Consider the following 19,470-nt stretch of genomic DNA (forward strand, 5'->3'; position numbering starts at 1 on the left):
ATTTTGAAGAAGGCAGTGACCTCACTGGGCCATAATATGAGGAGGGGAATGGAGCGGTGGGCAGCAGGAGATCACTGCAGCAGAGAGCATTTCAGGAGAGAAGTATAGTAATAATAATTATTCTGTCCAGTCATGTGATGCTCTTAGAGGACGGGTCTGTATGTGACCGGAGCAATGTCATAATGTGGTGTGAACAGTCACAGCAGCACAGAGTATTTCAGGAGAGAAATGTGCTGATCTAGTGGACGGTAAGGAGTGTGTGATGATTTTACAGAGGACAAGGGCTGCGAGTGACAAGTAGGGGGTTAAAAGTCTGAATGCTACACAGCAGAAGTAGCAGAGAGCTCCCGCAGAACAGAGTATTTCAGGAGCGCACTGACGATGTCATATCTGACCTGCCAAGGATGATTGCAAACAGTTTCTGCAGCGGTTTGATGAAGAGCCAGACATGAGGCGGTAGAAGGACATTGAGGCGGGAGGTGGTGTGGATGGATCTCCTGCACCCGTGGGGGTTCGGTGCTGCGGTGACCGGACAGGGGGTCCTCCAGGAGACACCTGACCTCTGCACATAACTAGTATACACCAGTGAGTGGGGTCCATTGCTGGCTGCAGAGGACAGGGAGGACCATGACGAGGTTCGGGGAGTGCAGGAAGCAGCAGTCGGGGGGCACAGCCCAGGCCGCAGGGTCTTTTCTGTTCTTGATGTGGTTAAGTAGCATCTACGAAGGGTTAATCTAGAAGAGACGACTCTGCTCAGTCTGGAGATACACAGGATCCGGGTGAGCTCCATCATCATCACCCTAAAGATGGAACCAGGAATGAAAAGTTACAATGTGTCTAGATATCCACAAGTCATACAATGTATCCAAATCATCATACAAACCACCATACAGTGTAATACAACATAATGGGGCAGATTTACTTACCCGGTCGCGATCCTGCAGTGCGTTGTCCGACGAGGATTCGGGTCCGGAACGATTCACCAACATCGTGCGTCCTAGTTCCTGCATCTGTCGCTGCTGATCTTGTGACACAAATCCTTTTTTAAATTCCACGGTTTGTCCGAATCCGTCGGGTGGTCCAACGGCCACGCAGCCCCCCCCCCCCCCCCATTTCTGTTGCATGCAAGCCGGCGCCGATGCACCAAAATCCGATCGCGTTCACCAAAATCCCGGAGCATTTCGGCGCAAAACGGAAGTGCGGCGTTCAGACCCTTAGTAAATGAGCCCCAATATATCAATTATCCCACAGCCATTATAAATTTAAAGGAAAGCTACCATTAGGAATCTACTACAAGAAGCAGATCTGATAGTAGATTCCTCCTGCTGCCTCTGCCATAATCTGTAGTTTAATAATCCTGGATCCTAACCTGTTAAAAACTTTATATCAGTAATATGTAAATTTACTGCAGAGGCTACTGAGGCGTGGCCTCAGCTGCCAGTGCCTGACCAGGTTAGTACTCGCCCCAGTAGCCTCTGCAGGTAATTTACATATTACTAAAATAATAATTAATGCAAAGTTAATACTTGTGTTAACAATGTGTTAACATGACGTTAACATATGTGTTTCGTAAATGCAATGTTGACAGCAATGTAATTAGGCAAATCTCCTCTTCTCAGCTGTTTGAAAATGCATGTGTTAATGCAAATAAAACGCAACATGTGAATGCAGCCTAAAGGGGCCTATTCCTAAAAGATAAGTAAGCACCAGGATTAGCGGTCCCTGTTGCACTGCTGTTATGTACTAGGACCCAAGGGCTGTTGTTTACACAGGGCACAGATATATATAATGCAAATGAAAAGTTTTACTGCAAGATCTGAAGCAAAAATCTGATTTTTATCTTGGAACTTCTCAGCATGTGCTGCGGGCATCCTGGGACCTGTAGTCCTCCTACCTGGAGCCATGTCATCCGCAGTCTGAATTGTGATAATGTGACATTCTGCAACATAAGAAATCATTGCTACAGAGATTTCAGCTCCGGACATTATAGTTTATACTTCAGAGCTGCATTTGTAATTCTGCTGCAGATTTGAATGAACGGTCAGAAAGTTTGTGGACAGGAAAAAGGGGGAAACTTTCTTATATCAGTGCAAATTCTGGTGTAAAAGCCAACAATTCCTAGAAGGATCTGTCCGGACACTAAACCATCAGCGGCGCTGAAGGCGCGTTCACACATTGCGTTTTGGTTGTGTTTTTTAAACACATTCACATACGTGTATATGTCCGGGTCAGGCAGCCTAACGCAAACCGGATCACCGTGTCCACTCATCTATAGTCAGGAATGATTTCCAAGCTCTGCCTCAGTACCAGAATTTTTACATTCACTGACAGCAAGCAAAGATCTTAGAAAGAACTGAGAATTTTATGACAAAGTCTGCAGATCTTACATTCCCTGTGCTGTTTCCTGATGAGGAAACAGCGCCACCCATTGCCCTCAGGTTGTGTCCGGTACTGCATCTCAGCTCCATTTCTCTGCATATGGTCACAATACAACTCCCTGCACAATCTGTCTGCATGGTGAATGTTGTTTCTAGGGGAAAGTTGTGTTTTTAACTCTAAGTTACTTCAAACATAGAATGAGCGACCAACTACAGAGTGACTTGGGCTGGGTGTACAATGACAGGGCATGCTGGGCGTTGTAGTCCCATTACATACACTATGACAGCTGCTATCCCCCTGCACACAGTAACTCTGACCCCCTACTCACCAGAAGTCTACAGCCAACAAGGGCGAATCAGGGGCACGTCCAATCACAGCCAAATCCTCCCATTTACCATTCACCCACCGCTAGCACAACGTGATCAGATAAAAGCCTGCGGTGTCCCAGACTCACAACAACCCGGACAGAGGACGGGCGATACAAGCACACCTCAAGGCTGACACTTCGCAGCCATCTTGGTACCCTCATTTCTACAAAGTTCAATCTAAAAAAGCCTACAAATGTTATTATCAGAGGGATAACTAAATATAGAAAGCAAACATCAAAGGAAAAGGACGGGTTTGGTACTGAAATAATCCTCACAAGATATAATAAAAATCGGATGGGTGTACTAAGATGGCGTATTGCGTTTCGGTACGTTGAAAACGTCACAGGAACATGAGGAGGACCAATATGGCGCCCGGAAAGAGGAGTAGAGGGTGTAGTAATGTGTCACAGGAACATGAGGAGGACCAATATGGCGCCCGGAAAGAGGAGTAGAGGGTGTAGTAATGTGTCTGCCGGGGATGCTGATTGGCTCCGGTTTTGGTGACGAAAATCAAGGCTGTTTGAGGCGCAGACAACATGGCGGAGGAGGCGGATGTGGACATAGAGGGAGATGTGACTGAATCTTGCCGGGGGTGAGGACTGATGTGATGGGGCTGATGTCTCCTGTGTGTATGGAGGGGGTGGGCTGAGGAGATGACAGTCACATCACGTGAGGCTGGACACAGGAGCTGACAATCTAATGGTCCATAATATGAGGATGACACTACACACCGGCGTATACAATGCGCTGTACACACTGATAACATGAATACGGAGCAGCACAGAATATATCACAGAGTACTGCGGGGGCTGGGAGGGGTTTTTGCTATTTTTAAGATCTCTGCTTGCTGTCAGAACCGAGACTACTCACAGCTGAGGGTCTGTTACTATGGTATCTCTCATCCGCATCACAAATCCTTCTCCTGTCACAAAGTATCACAGGAAGAAATATAAGACGCATAATGTGACAGAGGCGCAAATGTGTCCTAACCCCAAGTGTCTATGTCCTACAGAACCTACGAAAGTCTGAGCTCACCCTTCACCCCGGACCAGTACCTGGACCCAGTGTGGAAACGAGAAGATGAGCTGACGGTGAGTCACTGGCCACTCACTGAGCTCTGTACTCCAGAGCTGCACTCACTATTCTGCTGCTGGTGCAGTCACTGTGTACATACATGACATTACTTATCCTGTACTGATCCTGAGTTACATCCTATATTATACCCCAGAGCTGCACTCACTATTCTGCTGCTGGTGCAGTCACTGTGTACATACATGATATTACTTATCCTGTACTGATCCTGAGTTACATCCTGTATTATACTCCAGAGCTGTACTCACTATTCTGCTGGTGCAGTCACTGTGTACATACATGACATTACTTACCCTGTACTGATCCTGAGTTACATCCTGTATTATACTCCAGAGCTGCACTCACTATTCTGCTGCTGGTGCAGTCACTGTGTACATACACGACATTACTTATCCTGTACTGATCCTGAGTTACATCCTATATTATACCCCAGAGCTGCACTCACTATTCTGCTGCTGGTGCAGTCACTGTGTACATACATGATATTACTTATCCTGTACTGATCCTGAGTTACATCCTGTATTATACTCCAGAGCTGTACTCACTATTCTGCTGGTGCAGTCACTGTGTACATACATGACATTACTTACCCTGTACTGATCCTGAGTTACATCCTGTATTATACTCCAGAGCTGCACTCACTATTCTGCTGCTGGTGCAGTCACTGTGTACATACATGACATTACTTATCCTGTACTGATCCTGAGTTACATCCTGTATTATACCCCAGAGCTGCACTCACTATTCTGCTGCTGGTGCAGTCACTGTGTACATACATGACATTACTTATCCTGTACTGATCCTGAGTTACATCCTGTATTATACCCCAGAGCTGCTCTCACTATTCTGCTGCTGGTGCAGTCACTGTGTACATACATGACATTACTTATCCTGTACTGATCCTGAGTTACATCCTGTATTATACCCCAGAGCTGCACTCACTATTCTGCTGCTGGTGCAGTCACTGTGTACATACATGACATTACTTATCCTGTACTGATCCTGAGTTACATCCTGTATTATACCCCAGAGCTGCACTCACTATTCTGCTGCTGGTGCAGTCACTGTGTACATACATGACATTACTTATCCTGTACTGATCCTGAGTTACATCCTGTATTATACCCCAGAGCTGTACTCACTATTCTGCTGGTGCAGTCACTGTGTACATACATGACATTACTTATCCTGTACTGATCCTGAGTTACATCCTGTATTATACCCCAGAGCTGCACTCACTATCCTGCTGCTGGTGCAGTCACTGTGTATATACATGACATTACTTATCCTGTACTGATCCTGAGTTACATCCTGTATTATACCCCAGAGCTGCGCTCACTATTCTGCTGCTGGAGCAGTCACTGTGTACATACATGACATTACTTATCCTGTACTGATCCTGAGTTACATCCTGTATTATACCCCAGAGCTGCACTCACTATTCTGCTGCTGGGGCAGTCACTGTGTACATACATGACATTACTTATCCTGTACTGATCCTGAGTTACATCCTGTATTATACTCCAGAGCTGCTCTCACTATTCTGCTGCTGCTGGTGCAGTCACTGTGTACATACATGACATTACGTATCCTGTACTGATCCTGAGTTACATCCTGTATTATACTCCAGAGCTGTACTCACTATTCTGCTGGTGGAGTCACTGTGTACATACATGACATTACTTATCCTGTACTGATCCTGAGTTACATCCTGTATTATACCCCAGAGCTGCACTCACTATTCTGCTGCTGGTGCAGTCACTGTGTACATACATGACATTACTTATCCTGTACTGATCCTGAGTTACATCCTGTATTATACCCCAAGCTGCACTCACTATTCTGCTGCTGGTGCAGTCACTGTGTACATACATGACATTACTTATCCTGTACTGACCCTGAGTTACATCCTGTATTATACCCCAGAGCTGCACTCACTATTCTGCTGCTGGTGCAGTCACTGTGTACATACATGACATTACTTATCCTGTACTGATCCTGAGTTACATCCTGTATTATACCCCAGAGCTGCACTCACTATTCTGCTGCTGGTGCAGTCACTGTGTACATACATGACATTACTTATCCTGTACTGATCCTGAGTTACTTCCTGTATTATACTCCAGAGCTGCACTCACTATTCTGCTGCTGGTGCAGTCACTGTGTACATACATGACATTACTTATCCTGTACTGATCCTGAGTTACATCCTGTATTATACCCCAGAGCTGCTCTCACTATTCTGCTGCTGGTGTAGTCACTGTGTACATACATGACATTACTTATCCTGTACTGATCCTGAGTTACATCCTGTATTATACCCCAGAGCTGCCCTCACTATTCTGCTGCTGGTGCAGTCACTGTGTACATACATGACATTACTTATCCTGTACTGATCCTGAGTTACATCCTGTATTATACCCCAGAGCTGCACTCACTATTCTGCTGCTGGTGCAGTCACTGTGTACATACATGACATTACTTATCCTGTACTGATCCTGAGATACATCCTGTGTTATTCTCCAGAGCTGCACTCACTATTCTGTATAATGTAATACTTTCCTGTCTCTCTTCCAGCCATGGACCCTGGACAGTACAATCAGTGATGAGAATCGCGCTGCCATAGAGAAGATGCTACTAGAGGAGGAGTATCCTTTATCTTCCTCAGGTCTGTACTAGACAGGGGAAGCCTCAGGTTTGCTGCTATCTCTGAGTAGTGAATTGACGGAGTTCAGAGAATTTTGAATGCAGTTTTATATGTGAGTAGAGGAAAAAAAAACAAATGCTGTCGCTGTCTTTATTTTTTTATTTTGGGTTTAGTGTTTCCAGTTTGTCCTTAGCCATTTCCAGATATTATCTCACTAACAAACCGTCTGCTGCCAAATTCTGGTCTGAAGCAAAAGACGATGAGAAACCCGGCATCAAAAGGTGGAGTATCGATGCTTTAGTGGGGGGGAGGGGGGAGTTTGAGGCTCAGCTCCGTGCAGAGATCACAGGGTCCAGCTACAATCCTGGAATAAAAATCCTTATTTCACAGTCCTGTTTCTAATAGCAACATACACAAAGATATACATGCACAAATTTCTGATCTCCAGGGACAATCCTTAACAATGGATGCCCAGGACACAGCAGTGTGAGGATACATTCCCATTGCATTCGGAGCAGCTACAATCCTGGAATATAAATCCATATATCACAGTCCTGCTGCTACTAACAATATACGCAGCGGTCTGATTACACTTCTCTCCAGGGACAATACATAACACTGGCTGCAGAGAGTACAGAGCACAGCAGTGTGAGGTCTGATTACACATCTCTCCAGGGACAATACATAACACTGGCTGCAGAGAGCACAGAGCACAGTAGTGTGAGGTCTGATTACACTTCTCTCCAGGGACAATACCTAACATTGGCTGCAGAGAGCACAGAGCACAGCAGTGTGAGGTCTGATTACACATCTCTCCAGGGACAATACATAACACTGGCTGCAGGGGGCACAGAGCACAGCAGTGTGAGGACTGATTACACATCTCTCCAGGGACAATACATAACACTGACTGTAGAGAGCACAGAGCACAGCAGTGTGAGGTCTGATTACACTTCTCTCCAGGGACAATACATAACACTGGCTGCAGAGAGCACAGAGCACAGCAGTGTGAGGTCTGATTACACATCTCTCCAGGGACAATACATAACACTGACTGCAGTCTGTAGGGTCACACCTGCTGACAGGTTCCCTTTTAAAACAGTCGTGTGGGTCCGGCTTCCTCTATAGTTCTAGTTATCACAATGTTACAGTCTTATAACCCGCAATGTCTTCTCTCCTGCAGGAGTCCACAGAAGAAAGTGGCGCGAGCTCCGTAAGTATTGACCAAGATGTGGAAGGCTTTTTGTGTATTTTTTTATGCTTGTTAACATCTCTGCTTGTTGTCATGTTTCCATCCTGAAAACAGGTTGTGTGTTAATGCTTTTCTCAGCTGAGTATTTGTTGCAGTTGCATCCAGTCTAGACAATCCTCCAGGGGCTAATCACCTCAGCAGCAGCGATTTCTTTGCATGTCTGTGAGTTTGTTACAATGTATCAGTCTATGTTCCAGCCTTTGTGTCTTGCCTGGATACAATGTGGATACAAGGCTGAAAAGTAAGAACTTTGTAGCCTCCAGAAAATAGCAAAGGAAAGAAAATGTATGGAGTGTGTGTCAGGGGGGAGCTGACAGCTTAGGGGTAGGGAGACATCGGAGTTTCTAGATTATTGATCTGTTCTTTTTTTTTTTCAGGGTAAGATCCCCGGCTAAGCCCGGCAGCAGCTCGGTGAAGTGGACCCCAGAGGAGAAGGCTCTGTTTGAGCAGGGACTGGTGAGAGATCACATGACTTACCCCTTTAAAGGAAACCTACCATGTGATTTGATGCATTATGAACCAAACGTACTATGAGAATGCTGTAGCTACACTGATGCAGAAACGTATCTTGTTTAATCCCTGAACTGAGTAGTTTTGCTGAAAAAACTATTATAAAATTATGATAATGAGGCTCTTTCGCTCCTGTGGCAGCCCCGGCGCTTCTCCTCTTACCCTTATTATACACTGCTCCGCCGAGAATACGCCCTCACTGTGTTGTCCCCGACAGGCAGAAGTAATCAGTCGCTGCACCATCCTCCAGCTGCTGTGTACGAGTCATCAGCTCAGGTTGATTAGTCCTGTCTGGACAGTTCAGGCAGCTCTCTTTAATGTATGCACCCAGCTTTCCCAAGGTCCTGAATTTTATAATTGTCTTTTGAGCAAAACCACTCAGTTTAGGGATTAAACAAGATGTGTTTCTGCATCAGTGTCGCTACAGCATTCTCAAGGTATGTTTGGTTCACAATGCATAAAAACAAATGGTAGATTTCCTTTTAAAGGCCACCTGGTGTTACCCCACTAAACTACTAACCATTCTGGTCAGGTATAAAATGTCCTTTCTCTGTGAAATCTCACTCGTTTACCTATAAATAAATCTTTCAGTGTCATATTCTCCATAATCTCCTCTCTGCGATTCCTATCTTTAAAATGACACCAGCAGCATGTTTCTAGGTGCTATAGAACACAAGATAGTTGCTTCTGAAGTGGCAGCCTCTAAACTTGACTCATCTCATGTGAAAATGAATTGATAAGAGTCTTGTTTACCTGGGGGAGATTTTTTTTAATATGTAAACGAGTGAGATTTCACATAAAAGAGGGAATTCTAGAGAGGACATTTCATACCCGACCCGAGGAGGATGGGAGTTTAGTGGGAGTAAAACTTGGTGACGGGTTCCCTTTAAGGTTGTCATATTGTCAGCTCATTGCTCATCTGATTCTGATGTGTCCTGACCTGCTCTTTGTGCCCGGGCCGACCCCTAGTTACCTGTAGGTTGTGCTGTGGTACATCTGTCACATATAATATAGATTCCCCCGTTGCCCTTTAAGAATTTTAGTTTTGTCTTCAGACGTTTTATGTTTTGTCGCTTCACATTTTCACTTGTCTTTTTAGGCCAAGTTTGGCAGACGCTGGACGAGTATTGCGCGATTGGTCGGGAGCCGCACCGTGCTGCAGGTCAAGAGCTACGCCCGGCAGTACTACAAGAATAAGGTCAGTCCTGGTCCCGCACTCTTAAAGGGGCGGGTCATAGTTCTGGCGCTTTAGTACTATGACTCCCAGTGTTGTACTCTCTCAATGATATGTTGTGTCTGTCTGTGCAGTGTAAGGTGGAGGATGGAGAGGAAAATTCCAAGATGGGGTCCGGGGTTCTTCATCTGCTCCGTCTGGAGGATCCCGAGTCTCCAAGAGGGGATGAGCTGTCTGCGCTCCGAGGCCGATCCGATCCCAACCTCAACGCTGTGAAGATCGAGAAACTATCAGATGACGAAGAGATCGACATAACCGATGAGGTGGAGGAGGGGCTTACACGTGACATGCCCCGCCCAGTCGTGACTCTTCCAGAAGAGGCGGGGCATATAGCCACTGAGCAGAGGGAGGAGCCAAAATCTGAAAGCCCCTGGCGACCTTTAGATGACGCTTCTGATCCCCACACATCAGGGTCTGCGACCCAGGGTGACCTTCCAACCCTGAGTCCCCAGGAAGAGGAGGTGGAGGCGGCCGCGAGTCCTGAGGCTCCACATTCACACACCCCAGACAGGAACGACTGTCCGACCGCAGAACCTTCCCCCTGTGAACAGGAACTGCAGGAGGAAGAAGACGAGCTGAAGCCCCCCGAGCAGGAGGTGGAGATAGAGCGGGAGTCCATCTCCGAGGAGGAGAAGCAGGCCATCTCCGAATTTTTCGAGGGGCGTCAGGCGAAAACTCCAGAGCGCTATCTCCGAATCCGAAATTACATCTTGGATCAATGGTAAGACGCCAAGTAATAGGCGAAAAGGGTAAAATTTACTTAAAGGCAGAATTTACTTCAAAAGCGTGTCTGTCTCTGTGGGTCAGCTCAGTATCTCTGCTTGCTGTGAGGGAATGTTGATATGCAACAGCAGAGGTTCTGTAACCATTGTATCCAGCCTAAAATCCCAGATGATACATTATACCTGCACTGATACATTGTTACAAAGTAGCAGAACAGGAGAGATGTGCACTGCTGATGTGTCTGACTGGATACAGTTGTAACAAATCCTCAGCTGCAAAGAACGGGGTCAGAGCAGAGACCTTTCAGCAGGTATTGTCTCTGATGTGTAATCAGACCTTTGTGTATTTTGTTAGTAGCAGCAGGACTGTGATCTATGGATTTATAATCTGGGATTGGCGCTCCTGCGATTGCACTCAGTGCTAGTCCTCACACTGCTGTTCTCTGTGATCTCTGCATTGAGGAGAGGCAAGAGCACAGCAGTGTGAGGACCCCGCACTATGATCGCTGCTGCTGTTACATCTGTACATATTGATGCGGATGTTGATCTCTGATCCGATTCCTTTCTCGTACGCAGGAAGATCTGTAAGCCGAATTATCTGAACAAAACCTCGGTTCGCCCGGGGCTGAAGAACTGCGGTGACGTCAACTGCATCGGGCGCATCCACACCTACCTGGAGCTGATAGGAGCCATTAACTTTGGGTGTGGTAAGTCACCCCCTGCCACCATGGTATGTCCTGCCAGTCCTCAGCAGATTGTTACTGACCCCTCACCGCTCCCTGTGTAACCTTCTAGAACAATCCGTCTACAACCGGCCGCGACCAGCGGACAGGACCAAGAGCAAAATGGGAAAGGACGCCCTGGAGGCCTACGAGCTGGCCCACCGCCTGCAGACTATGGTACCACCACCAGTCATATGTTATTTGGCAAAGAAGCAAAAATTGAAAAAACATATACGTGCGGCTCACCCTTAAGTAGGTCTTCCAATGAGAATCCAGGCACAATGGGGTATGTTCAGTGTATGAATCCACCACGCTTGGAGTGCAACAGCGATGTCTGCTGGGATCGCAGTCGTAGTATGGATATAAAAGGAAATTGGATCGCGGCACTTCCATAAAACGATATCTTTATTCCAACAAAATTAAAAACATCATGTGGAAGGTAGAAAAACGCCGACGTCGGCGTTTTTCTACCTTCCACATGATGTTTTTAATTTTGTTGGAATAAAGATATCGTTTTATGGAAGTGCCGCGATCCAATTTCCTTTTATATCCAGTCATATGTTATGTAGTCAATGTTACTGTAGGGCGGAGCGGTGGCGGCCACGGAGGGCGGAGCGGTGGCGGCCACGGAGGGCGGAGCGGTGGCGGCCACGGAGGGCGGAGCGGTGGCGGCCACGGAGGGCGGAGGGCAGTCATGGCTTCTTGTGTGTTGGGGTAGGTGGGAAGCCAGCAAAACTTGATATGCAGCTTTGGATGTGACTGGAGTAGAATGCACAATATAACTAGAGATCAATAGACATTGGTGACCCTAATCCCTTCCAGACTTGCGTCGTCGCCTGCGGAGATGTAATTTATGGAGCAGAGGCGATGGCTGACCCTCTTTCTGCAGCCGCAATGCTGGCACCTTTATAATTACAACCTGGATGTAGCCTGCGGGTAGTCAGCAGATTCCCCCGGGGGTGCAGTTATCCGAGGACCGGATTATTGCTTTTTACTCTTTGTATAGTCCCGTGCGCGGCGCCGGCGCCCCCTGCTGAGATTTATGTGCGGAGCACTGCTCCTGCCTCTGAATTCAGCTCCGCAGAGAGTGAATAATGGAGAAACTGAAGGCGGTTTCATGCAATTTCACACAAAATCAATGGAGATTAGAGAAAGTTTCTCGCTTTTCCTTATTTATATCTGCGGCCGCCGGGTCTAAGTGTCTTTTACGTGGACCTTGAGGATTTCCGGGCAGAGCGGCCGCCGCAGACAGGAATTACTGCCCTGCAAAGCTCAGGGAGCGCCAGACACAACCCCCATATACACAGACGCTTATATATCATCGTCTCCGCAGGATTAACCCTCCAAGGGTACTGCCAATTTCTGCTTTAAAAAGACAGACGTTTAGTACATTGTAACCTCCGTTTCCATGTATAAGCAGTTATTTAGTATAAATTGTGTATATTATTATTAGTAGCAGCAGAACTGTGCAATATGGTTTTATATTCCAGGATTGTAACTTTTTCAGGTGCACTGTGGGTGTGTCCTCACACTGCTGTGCTCTGTGCTTTCTGCAGCAGGTGTTATGTATTGTCCCTGGAGAGATGTGTAATCACACCTTTTGTGTATGATGTTAGTAGCAGCAGGACTGTGATATATGGATTTATACTCCAGGATTGTAGCTTCTCTGAGTGCAATGGGGCGTGTGTCCTCACACTGCTGTGCTCTGTGCTCTCTGCATTGAGCAGCTCCAGAGACCCTCTTCCAGTTCTGAGTAAAATATGTAGCAGGCTACTGAATGAGAAAGCAGTTTAATGCGCACAGAGCACAGCAGTGTGAGAACACTCCTCCATATACTTGTAGAAGTTACAATGCAGGAACATAAACATTGTAGCACTGGGGGATGTCTGTATATCTTTACTTCTCTTAGTTCTCCAGTCTTAAGACGTCTTATTAATCAGTAATATTCTTTATACCTGTACTAGCGCACCAGAAGAAGACGTGTCAGAGACCCCTGGGGGAACTGGTGTGATGCCAGAGATCTGGAGGGACAGACCTTTGAGGTAGGTGGATCCCTATAGAATTTGTCGATCCGTAAGTCATGTTGAATCCAGATTGATGGGGCTCAGGTCTTTGTTTCTCTCCAGATCTACTGCAGAGGTATAGAATTATGTGATAATGTTCTGTTCTGCCTGCGGTCACCACTAGGGGGAGCTCCAGAGTCTACTGTATACAATACATACAGAAAACTGTAAAACAACCCAGTATATGATGTGCTTACTATATGCCGAGGGTCTCGCTATGATGTGCTAACACTACGGGGTTAATGTACAATGTAACAAGCCAGCTTTCTCTTTGTCAGCATCTCTCGGCAGAAGAGCTCGCAATCAGACGTGAGAAGATGAAGCAGTCAAGGTGCGCCAAAGGATCAAGATCCTCCAAGAGGTATAAATCAGTCAGATTCTATTACAGACGCTGCTAGGGCAGACCCTGATCTGATCACAGCTGCAGCGCTTGTTACAGTGTGTCAGAGCTCTCATCTTTTCGGCTGGATGTGATCAGGATTGGTTCTCAGTCCCTGTATATCCATGGGGGGCACTAGATTAGAGGGTCTGTATCCTGACACCATCTACTGCTGCCGCCTTTATAAAGTTTTCTGTAAAAGACCCACAGTTAACCCTTGTTACTCTGCAGCTCCTTCGACCCCTTCCAGCTGATCCCCTGCTCGGATTTTACGGAAGAAAAGCCGGTATGAAAATTACATAAGTGTGATGTCCTATCCAATTCATGCACAGTGTGTGATGTACGGTCCCAGACCTACCTGTGCAGTGCGTGTGTGTGTTGTCAGGTCCCGGACCTACCTGTGCACCGTGTGATGTCATCTCCCGGACCTACCTGTGCAGTGTGTGTGTGTGTGTGTGTGTGATGTCACGTCCTGCTCTTGACTTCCTTTCTCTCCTGTTGTAGGCGCCGTTTGGGGTCAGAGTATCGGCGGAGGTCATGCTAATCTTAGATTTGGTAAGTGATGCATGAAGGTTGTGAGAAGAGTCCCGGAGGAGTCACGTGGGCGGAGTGATGAGTATATCCGGATGTAACTGTTTTGCAGCACTCGCATGTGTCCATGGCGGAGGTCATCGGCTTGTTAGGGGGGCGGTATAGTGAAGCTGAGCGCGTTTTAGAGGTAAGTACACTAGGTATGTATGTATGTATTATGGCATTTTCTTTACTATGAACGTACAATTAGTACAAGTTTGTTCTGAACTTCTAAACTAAATGGTAGCTATAACATGTCCTATGATCTGCGGCGCCCCCTATGGGCAGGGACCGGTGTAACCTCCTGTACGTGGCTCCCTGTATCCTCAGATCTGTGCGGCGGAGCCGTGTAACAGCCTCAGCACCGGCCTCCAGTGTGAGATGGATCCTGTCTCCCAGACCCAGGCATCGGAGGCCCTGCACCTGCGCGGACACAGCGTCATCGGGTGGTACCACTCCCACCCAGCGTTTGACCCAAACCCTTCCATCCGGGATATCGATACTCAGGCCAAGTACCAGGTGGGGAGCGGAAGTGTGTAATACAGTGTCCTCCATGCTTTACACTGCACAACTGGGAATTCACATATCATATGGATGATAAGAGCTTGTATATGGACATTGGATTCACTCCCATAGAATCTGAGTAACCAGCAGAGCTTACAATCTAATCCCCCATTACTGTGTCTTGCACTTTCTAACCTTTCCCTATTTTTATCATCTATCCAGAATTATTTTTCTCGGGGCGGAGCCAAGTTTTTGGGGATGATCATCAGTCCGTACAATCGCAGTAACCCCCTGCCCCAGTCCCAACTCTCCTGCCTGGTGATCAGTGACGACCTCAGCGAGGATGGATCATACAGTAAGTGGGCGGGGGGTGACCAGCGCCTAAAGGGGGGTGAGATGAGGTTTAAAGGGGTATCCTCACCACAGCAGGTTATTCCTTACAGACATGGATGGTGCAGTATTGGGCATGTGTGAGCCGCTGCTCCATGTGCACAAGCCCCGCCCCCTTTCCCTTACTACATTTTTAGGATACATATGTTATTATACATATATTATACATATAACATTATAACTTTACCATAACAGGAATATCCCTTTAATTGTATAATCAAAAAACATTAATCAACTTTACAGTTTCCAATGAAATTACAGTTATGCCCCTCATGTTTAAAGTGGTCTTTGTCTGGGGGGGGGGGGAGGTCTTTTGGAGAGGATTCACTGTACCTGCTTGCTGCCAGTGAATGAAAGCATTGCCATGTTCAGTATGAGGCTTGAACTAATAATACTCACAGCTGAGGATTTGCTACATTTGTATCTGGCTAGGAAAGATGGACTCCAGAAGTTATATTCCAGGATTGTAGCTTCTCCAAATGCACTGGGGGCATGTCCTCACACTGCTGTGCTCTGTGCAGCCGGTGTTATGTATTGTCCCTGGAGAGATTTGTTATTATATATGTTTGTGTGTTGTTAATAGCAGCAGGACTGTGATATATTGATTTATATTCTGGGATTGTGGTTTCTCCAAGTGCACTGGGGGCGTGTCCTCACAACGCTGTGCTCTGTTCATAGAGAGACGTGTAGTCCTGGAGAGATGTATAATCACACCATTGTGTATGTTATTAGTAGCAGCAGGACTGTGATATATGGATTTATATTCCGGGATTGTAGTTTCTGCAAGTGCACTGGGGGAGTGTCCTCACCCTGCCGTGCATTGAACTACTGCACCTTCCCTTGTTTGGAATAAAAGCTATAGTGGACTTCTGGCTGAGAGGGGGAGGGGCTATGGAGCATCTCTTTGCAGGGAGCTAAAGGCACAGCAGTGTTAGGACACAGCGCTAGGAGAAGCTCTCTGCGGCTAATACTTAACACTGTCTGCAGTTGATTATATGGGTGAATATTCTTATCTGTGAGGATGGGGGGGGGCAGCATCTCCCCTCGTTTTCTGTACACAGCACCCGCCTGTGCTTTGTATGAGGCTCCTCGGCTGTGCCGGGCTGGAGCGGTGATGACAGCCTTGCAGGAGTGAAGTCGCAGCCGCACCTACATGACATCAGAGTGTTTGCTCCTCGCTCCGCAGGACAGGACTGCGCCGGCTGTGACCGGGACGCCCCCTACACCTGGTGACATGCACCTGGCGCTATGTAACACACTACGAGGCGGATTTATGAGCGGATCAGAGCTGGACTTTAGAAGATGGTTCTGGAGATCTCCCTGCATTGTACAGAGTGTTTGCATTCATTGACAGCAATCGGTGATCTTGAAAATGTCACGTAATTGAATTATAAAGTCAATTATATAGTTGTAAAACTTGTTCCAGAAGTCACGTTGCCTGACACAGGAGCTGGCCTCGTTACAGTGTGTCAGCGCCTCTCTCATTGACGCACATTTCTCTATTTCTTAAAGGGATACCGTACAGGTTTGATGTGGAGCACTGGCCTGGGGAACCGCACTGGGAGATTGTGTTTGAGAAGACGAGATGGATCATTGAGAAGTATCGGCATTCCCGCAGGTAGGTGACCCCCACCTGAAAGTACATTTACATCCTATCTATTTCTTGTGGGGGGTCTTACCACTACACTACAGGGGTCCCTTGTCTCTTCAAAAGTTGCAGCTCCAGAAGACTGTGGAGATCATCATCATGGGGGTGTAGTGATGTCCAGATCCCCTATTCTGAGAATTAGGTCTAACACGGACCCCCTATAAATGGGTGATTGTTGGGTGTCTAACCTCAATCTTGACAGCAAGGAACCGCAGTGTTATTGTGCCTTTACTGGTTCCCCCTTCACAGCAGCACAGAGGAACTTCAGCTTCAACTTCAGACCCATTCATTGTCAGGACTGGGGGGTCCCAATGGACACAAAGTGATGGCATATCCTACCAATTAAAGTGGTAGTGCAGGAATTAAAAAAAAAAAAAAAAAATGTGGCCACCTTTTTCTGAAAACAGCGCCACCCCCGTCCAAGGTTGTGTCTGGTATTGCAGCTCAGATTCATTAAAGGAAATCTACCATGGAAATCCATCCTGATAAACCAGGGTCATAACTCATAGATCCAGGCACCGGGACTGTGGGATCTTCTTATATTTTGTCACCCATGGCCTCCTTCCTTCTAGAATCAACTTTTATAACTGTGCTAATGAACTAGAAGGGCTCTAGGGGTGTTACCAGAGCCCCTCTGTGCTGGAGCTGTTTGCAGGAGCACTTCCCCCGCTCCTGTATGAGATTGATACTAAGAGAGCAGGGGGGAAGGGGTGCAGCCTTGTAAGAGCTTTGGTATCGCCCCCCCAGAACCCTTACAGCTCATTAGCATAATTTTAAAAATTGATTTTAGAGGAAGGAGGATGAAAAACCAATATAAAAAGTTCTATGAGTAAGGCCCCTTCCACACTCGCGTTGGAGATCACGTCAGAGTCTGATCAGGGTTTGGTCAGTAAAAAACTGACATTTTTCATCAGAGTGCAGTCAGTTTTCAGTCAGAGTTTGTTCAGCGTCTCAGTTTTTCACGCGCGTTTTCAATGCAATTTCAATGCGTTTTTCACGTGCAGGTAATGCGCGTGAAATGGACTCAGGACTGAGCTCTATCTTTTCTATGGCAATTGATGCATTAAAAAACGCATTGCACTTGCAAGTGTCTCAGAGTGCGATGCGTTTTTGATGCATCTCCATAGACTTGTATGGTGCGTTTTTCACGCGTGACTTGCTAAAGTAGAGCATGCCGAAATTTAAACGCGCGTGAAAAAAAATGCAAGTCTGAAAAAGCCCATTGATTACAATGGGTCAGAGTGCAATGCAAGTTCTGCAAGTCAAAAGCACACGCAGAACACGCGAGGGAAAAACGCAAGTGTGGAAGGGGCCTTAGTGTCCCTGGTTTATCAGGATGAATTTTGATTACCTGCACATTAAATAGGACTGAGCTGCAGTACCGTCTGCAGCCTGTGGAGAGGTGTGGTGCTGTTTACATAGCGGTTATATTTTTCTGATCCTGCGCAGCCCCTTTAAGGATTAGGTTACAGTATAAGTGTTATTGACCTTGGTCCACAGTCGGGTTCAGACTGAGCTTTTTCTCGCCCTCCCTTAATATGCGCGCGGTTAATGAACCCTAATTCAATTTCCAGGGTAATTATTTCCCCTCTTGGTCTCATCGGGTGAGGACAGGACATTGATCAATGTGCCAGCGGCGGCTGTAATGGGATATTGGATTAGTCGTTATATCTCACTTGTAATCGCCTCCGCTCAGGACATCTACAGGAACTGACGAGAATCTCTCTGCTTTCTTCTCTCTTTCTGAGCAGCAGCGTTCCCATGAGCCGCCGCTACAGACAAGACTGCGACCTGACCGCTCTACAGAAGGTGGGTGCCAGCACCTAAGTGTCAGGCCTGCCCAGGCACCGTGACTGTTGTATCTTCTTATATTTGTCATCCATGGCCTCCATTCTAAAAATCATAGCCAGAAGGGCTATGGGGGTGTTACCAGAGCCCCTCCAAGCTGTAGCTTCACAGGCAGAGATGTCTTACTCCTGTGTTGTGTAGCTCTTGTATTAACCCTCTCCCTCCTCCTGCAGCTCCTGATGTGTCTGCGGCGGACGCTGGTCAGCTCCTCCTGTGCCGCCTTTGCAGATGAATTCTTAGGCCGGATTGAGGATTATTTCCGGAACAGCTACATGGACCTGAAGGACGAGGGGGAGGTGCTGCCCGCAGAGGATACAGGGGGGGAGTGATGCTTATGGGGCTATTACTGGTGTTACCATTCAGAGCAAAGACTGGGGCCAGTGCACTGCATGTCCTGGAGGGGGTCCACGTCCCATTGCGGTCCTGGAGGGGGCGCCCCTATGAATATCCTCTTTATACAAGGGGATCACAAACCGCCCCCCTCCAGTGCCCCCACAGAGGACATCCCTAGGGGTACAAGCCCTGACGGCTCCTGCTCTTCATCTACAGAAATCCCTGGGAGGCAGCCCTGTATAATCTCCAGCCACGGGATCCAGGACTGACGCCTCCTGCCCTCGTATCCCTCATCTCCTCCCCCAAAAGAGTTACAGGATCCAAATAAAGAAATAATCCAAATACAGGAGCAGATGTGTGCGGCCCTTAAATGAAGCCACATTCCCAAATGTAGAGTCCTGCCAGGCAAAGATTTTACATAAAGTGAAATATTAAGATTCTTTATAAATACATCACATCCTGTATTATACTCCAGAGCTGCACTCACTATTCTGCTGCTGGTGCAGTCACTGTGTACATACATGACATTACTTATCCTGTACTGTTCCTGAGTTACATCCTGTATTATACTCCAGAGCTGCACTCACTATTCTGCTGGTGGTGCAGTCTGTGTGTACATACATGACATTACTTATCCTGTACTGATCCTGAGTTACATCCTGTATTATACTCCAGAGCTGCACTCACTATTCTGCTGCTGGTGCAGTCACTGTGTACATACATGACATTACTTATCCTGTACTGATCCTGAGTTACACCCTGTATTATACTCCAGAGCTGCACTCACTATTCTGCTGGTGGTGCAGTCT

The 19,470-nt window shown here is 47.0% G+C and overlaps 2 protein-coding genes across 4 annotated transcripts in view; one reads left to right on the forward strand and one right to left on the reverse strand.

The window, feature by feature from the left end:
* Window positions 1-3,126, reverse strand: part of OMA1 (OMA1 zinc metallopeptidase) — a 40,134-nt gene extending 37,008 nt beyond the window's left edge. The window contains exons 1-2 of one of the 2 annotated variants that reach the window (XM_072128897.1): window positions 3,023-3,126; window positions 396-800 (exon numbers count right to left, since the gene is read on the reverse strand). In XM_072128897.1, the coding sequence (XP_071984998.1) occupies window positions 396-796 (401 nt within the window). In that variant the 5' untranslated portion in view covers window positions 797-800; window positions 3,023-3,126. Of the gene's footprint in view, window positions 1-395; window positions 801-2,707; window positions 2,992-3,022 lie in introns of those variants that run through there. The other variant, XM_072128896.1, reaches the window with a different exon arrangement.
* MYSM1 (Myb like, SWIRM and MPN domains 1) lies at window positions 2,874-19,302 on the forward strand. 2 transcript variants are annotated; one of them, XM_072128895.1, is made up of 20 exons: window positions 2,874-2,898; window positions 3,760-3,838; window positions 6,417-6,487; window positions 6,690-6,767; window positions 7,670-7,699; window positions 8,116-8,194; window positions 9,348-9,446; window positions 9,557-10,203; window positions 10,781-10,911; window positions 11,000-11,103; window positions 12,891-12,968; window positions 13,268-13,350; window positions 13,600-13,654; window positions 13,873-13,923; window positions 14,012-14,086; window positions 14,269-14,457; window positions 14,665-14,797; window positions 16,345-16,450; window positions 18,232-18,289; window positions 18,502-19,302. In XM_072128895.1, exons 3-20 carry the CDS (start codon window positions 6,471-6,473, stop codon window positions 18,655-18,657), a joined length of 2,169 nt encoding a protein of 722 aa, XP_071984996.1. In that variant the 5' UTR covers window positions 2,874-2,898; window positions 3,760-3,838; window positions 6,417-6,470; the 3' UTR covers window positions 18,658-19,302. The 2 variants fall into 2 exon arrangements, with proteins under 2 accessions (XP_071984996.1, XP_071984995.1); XM_072128894.1 differs by lacking the exon at window positions 2,874-2,898 and adding an exon at window positions 3,173-3,339 and having other exon boundaries at window positions 18,502-19,300.
* The last annotated feature ends 168 nt before the right edge of the window (window positions 19,303-19,470 follow it).

Source organism: Engystomops pustulosus, chromosome 10 (assembly GCF_040894005.1).
Source record: "Engystomops pustulosus chromosome 10, aEngPut4.maternal, whole genome shotgun sequence".
Taxonomy (NCBI): Eukaryota; Metazoa; Chordata; class Amphibia; order Anura; family Leptodactylidae; genus Engystomops; species Engystomops pustulosus.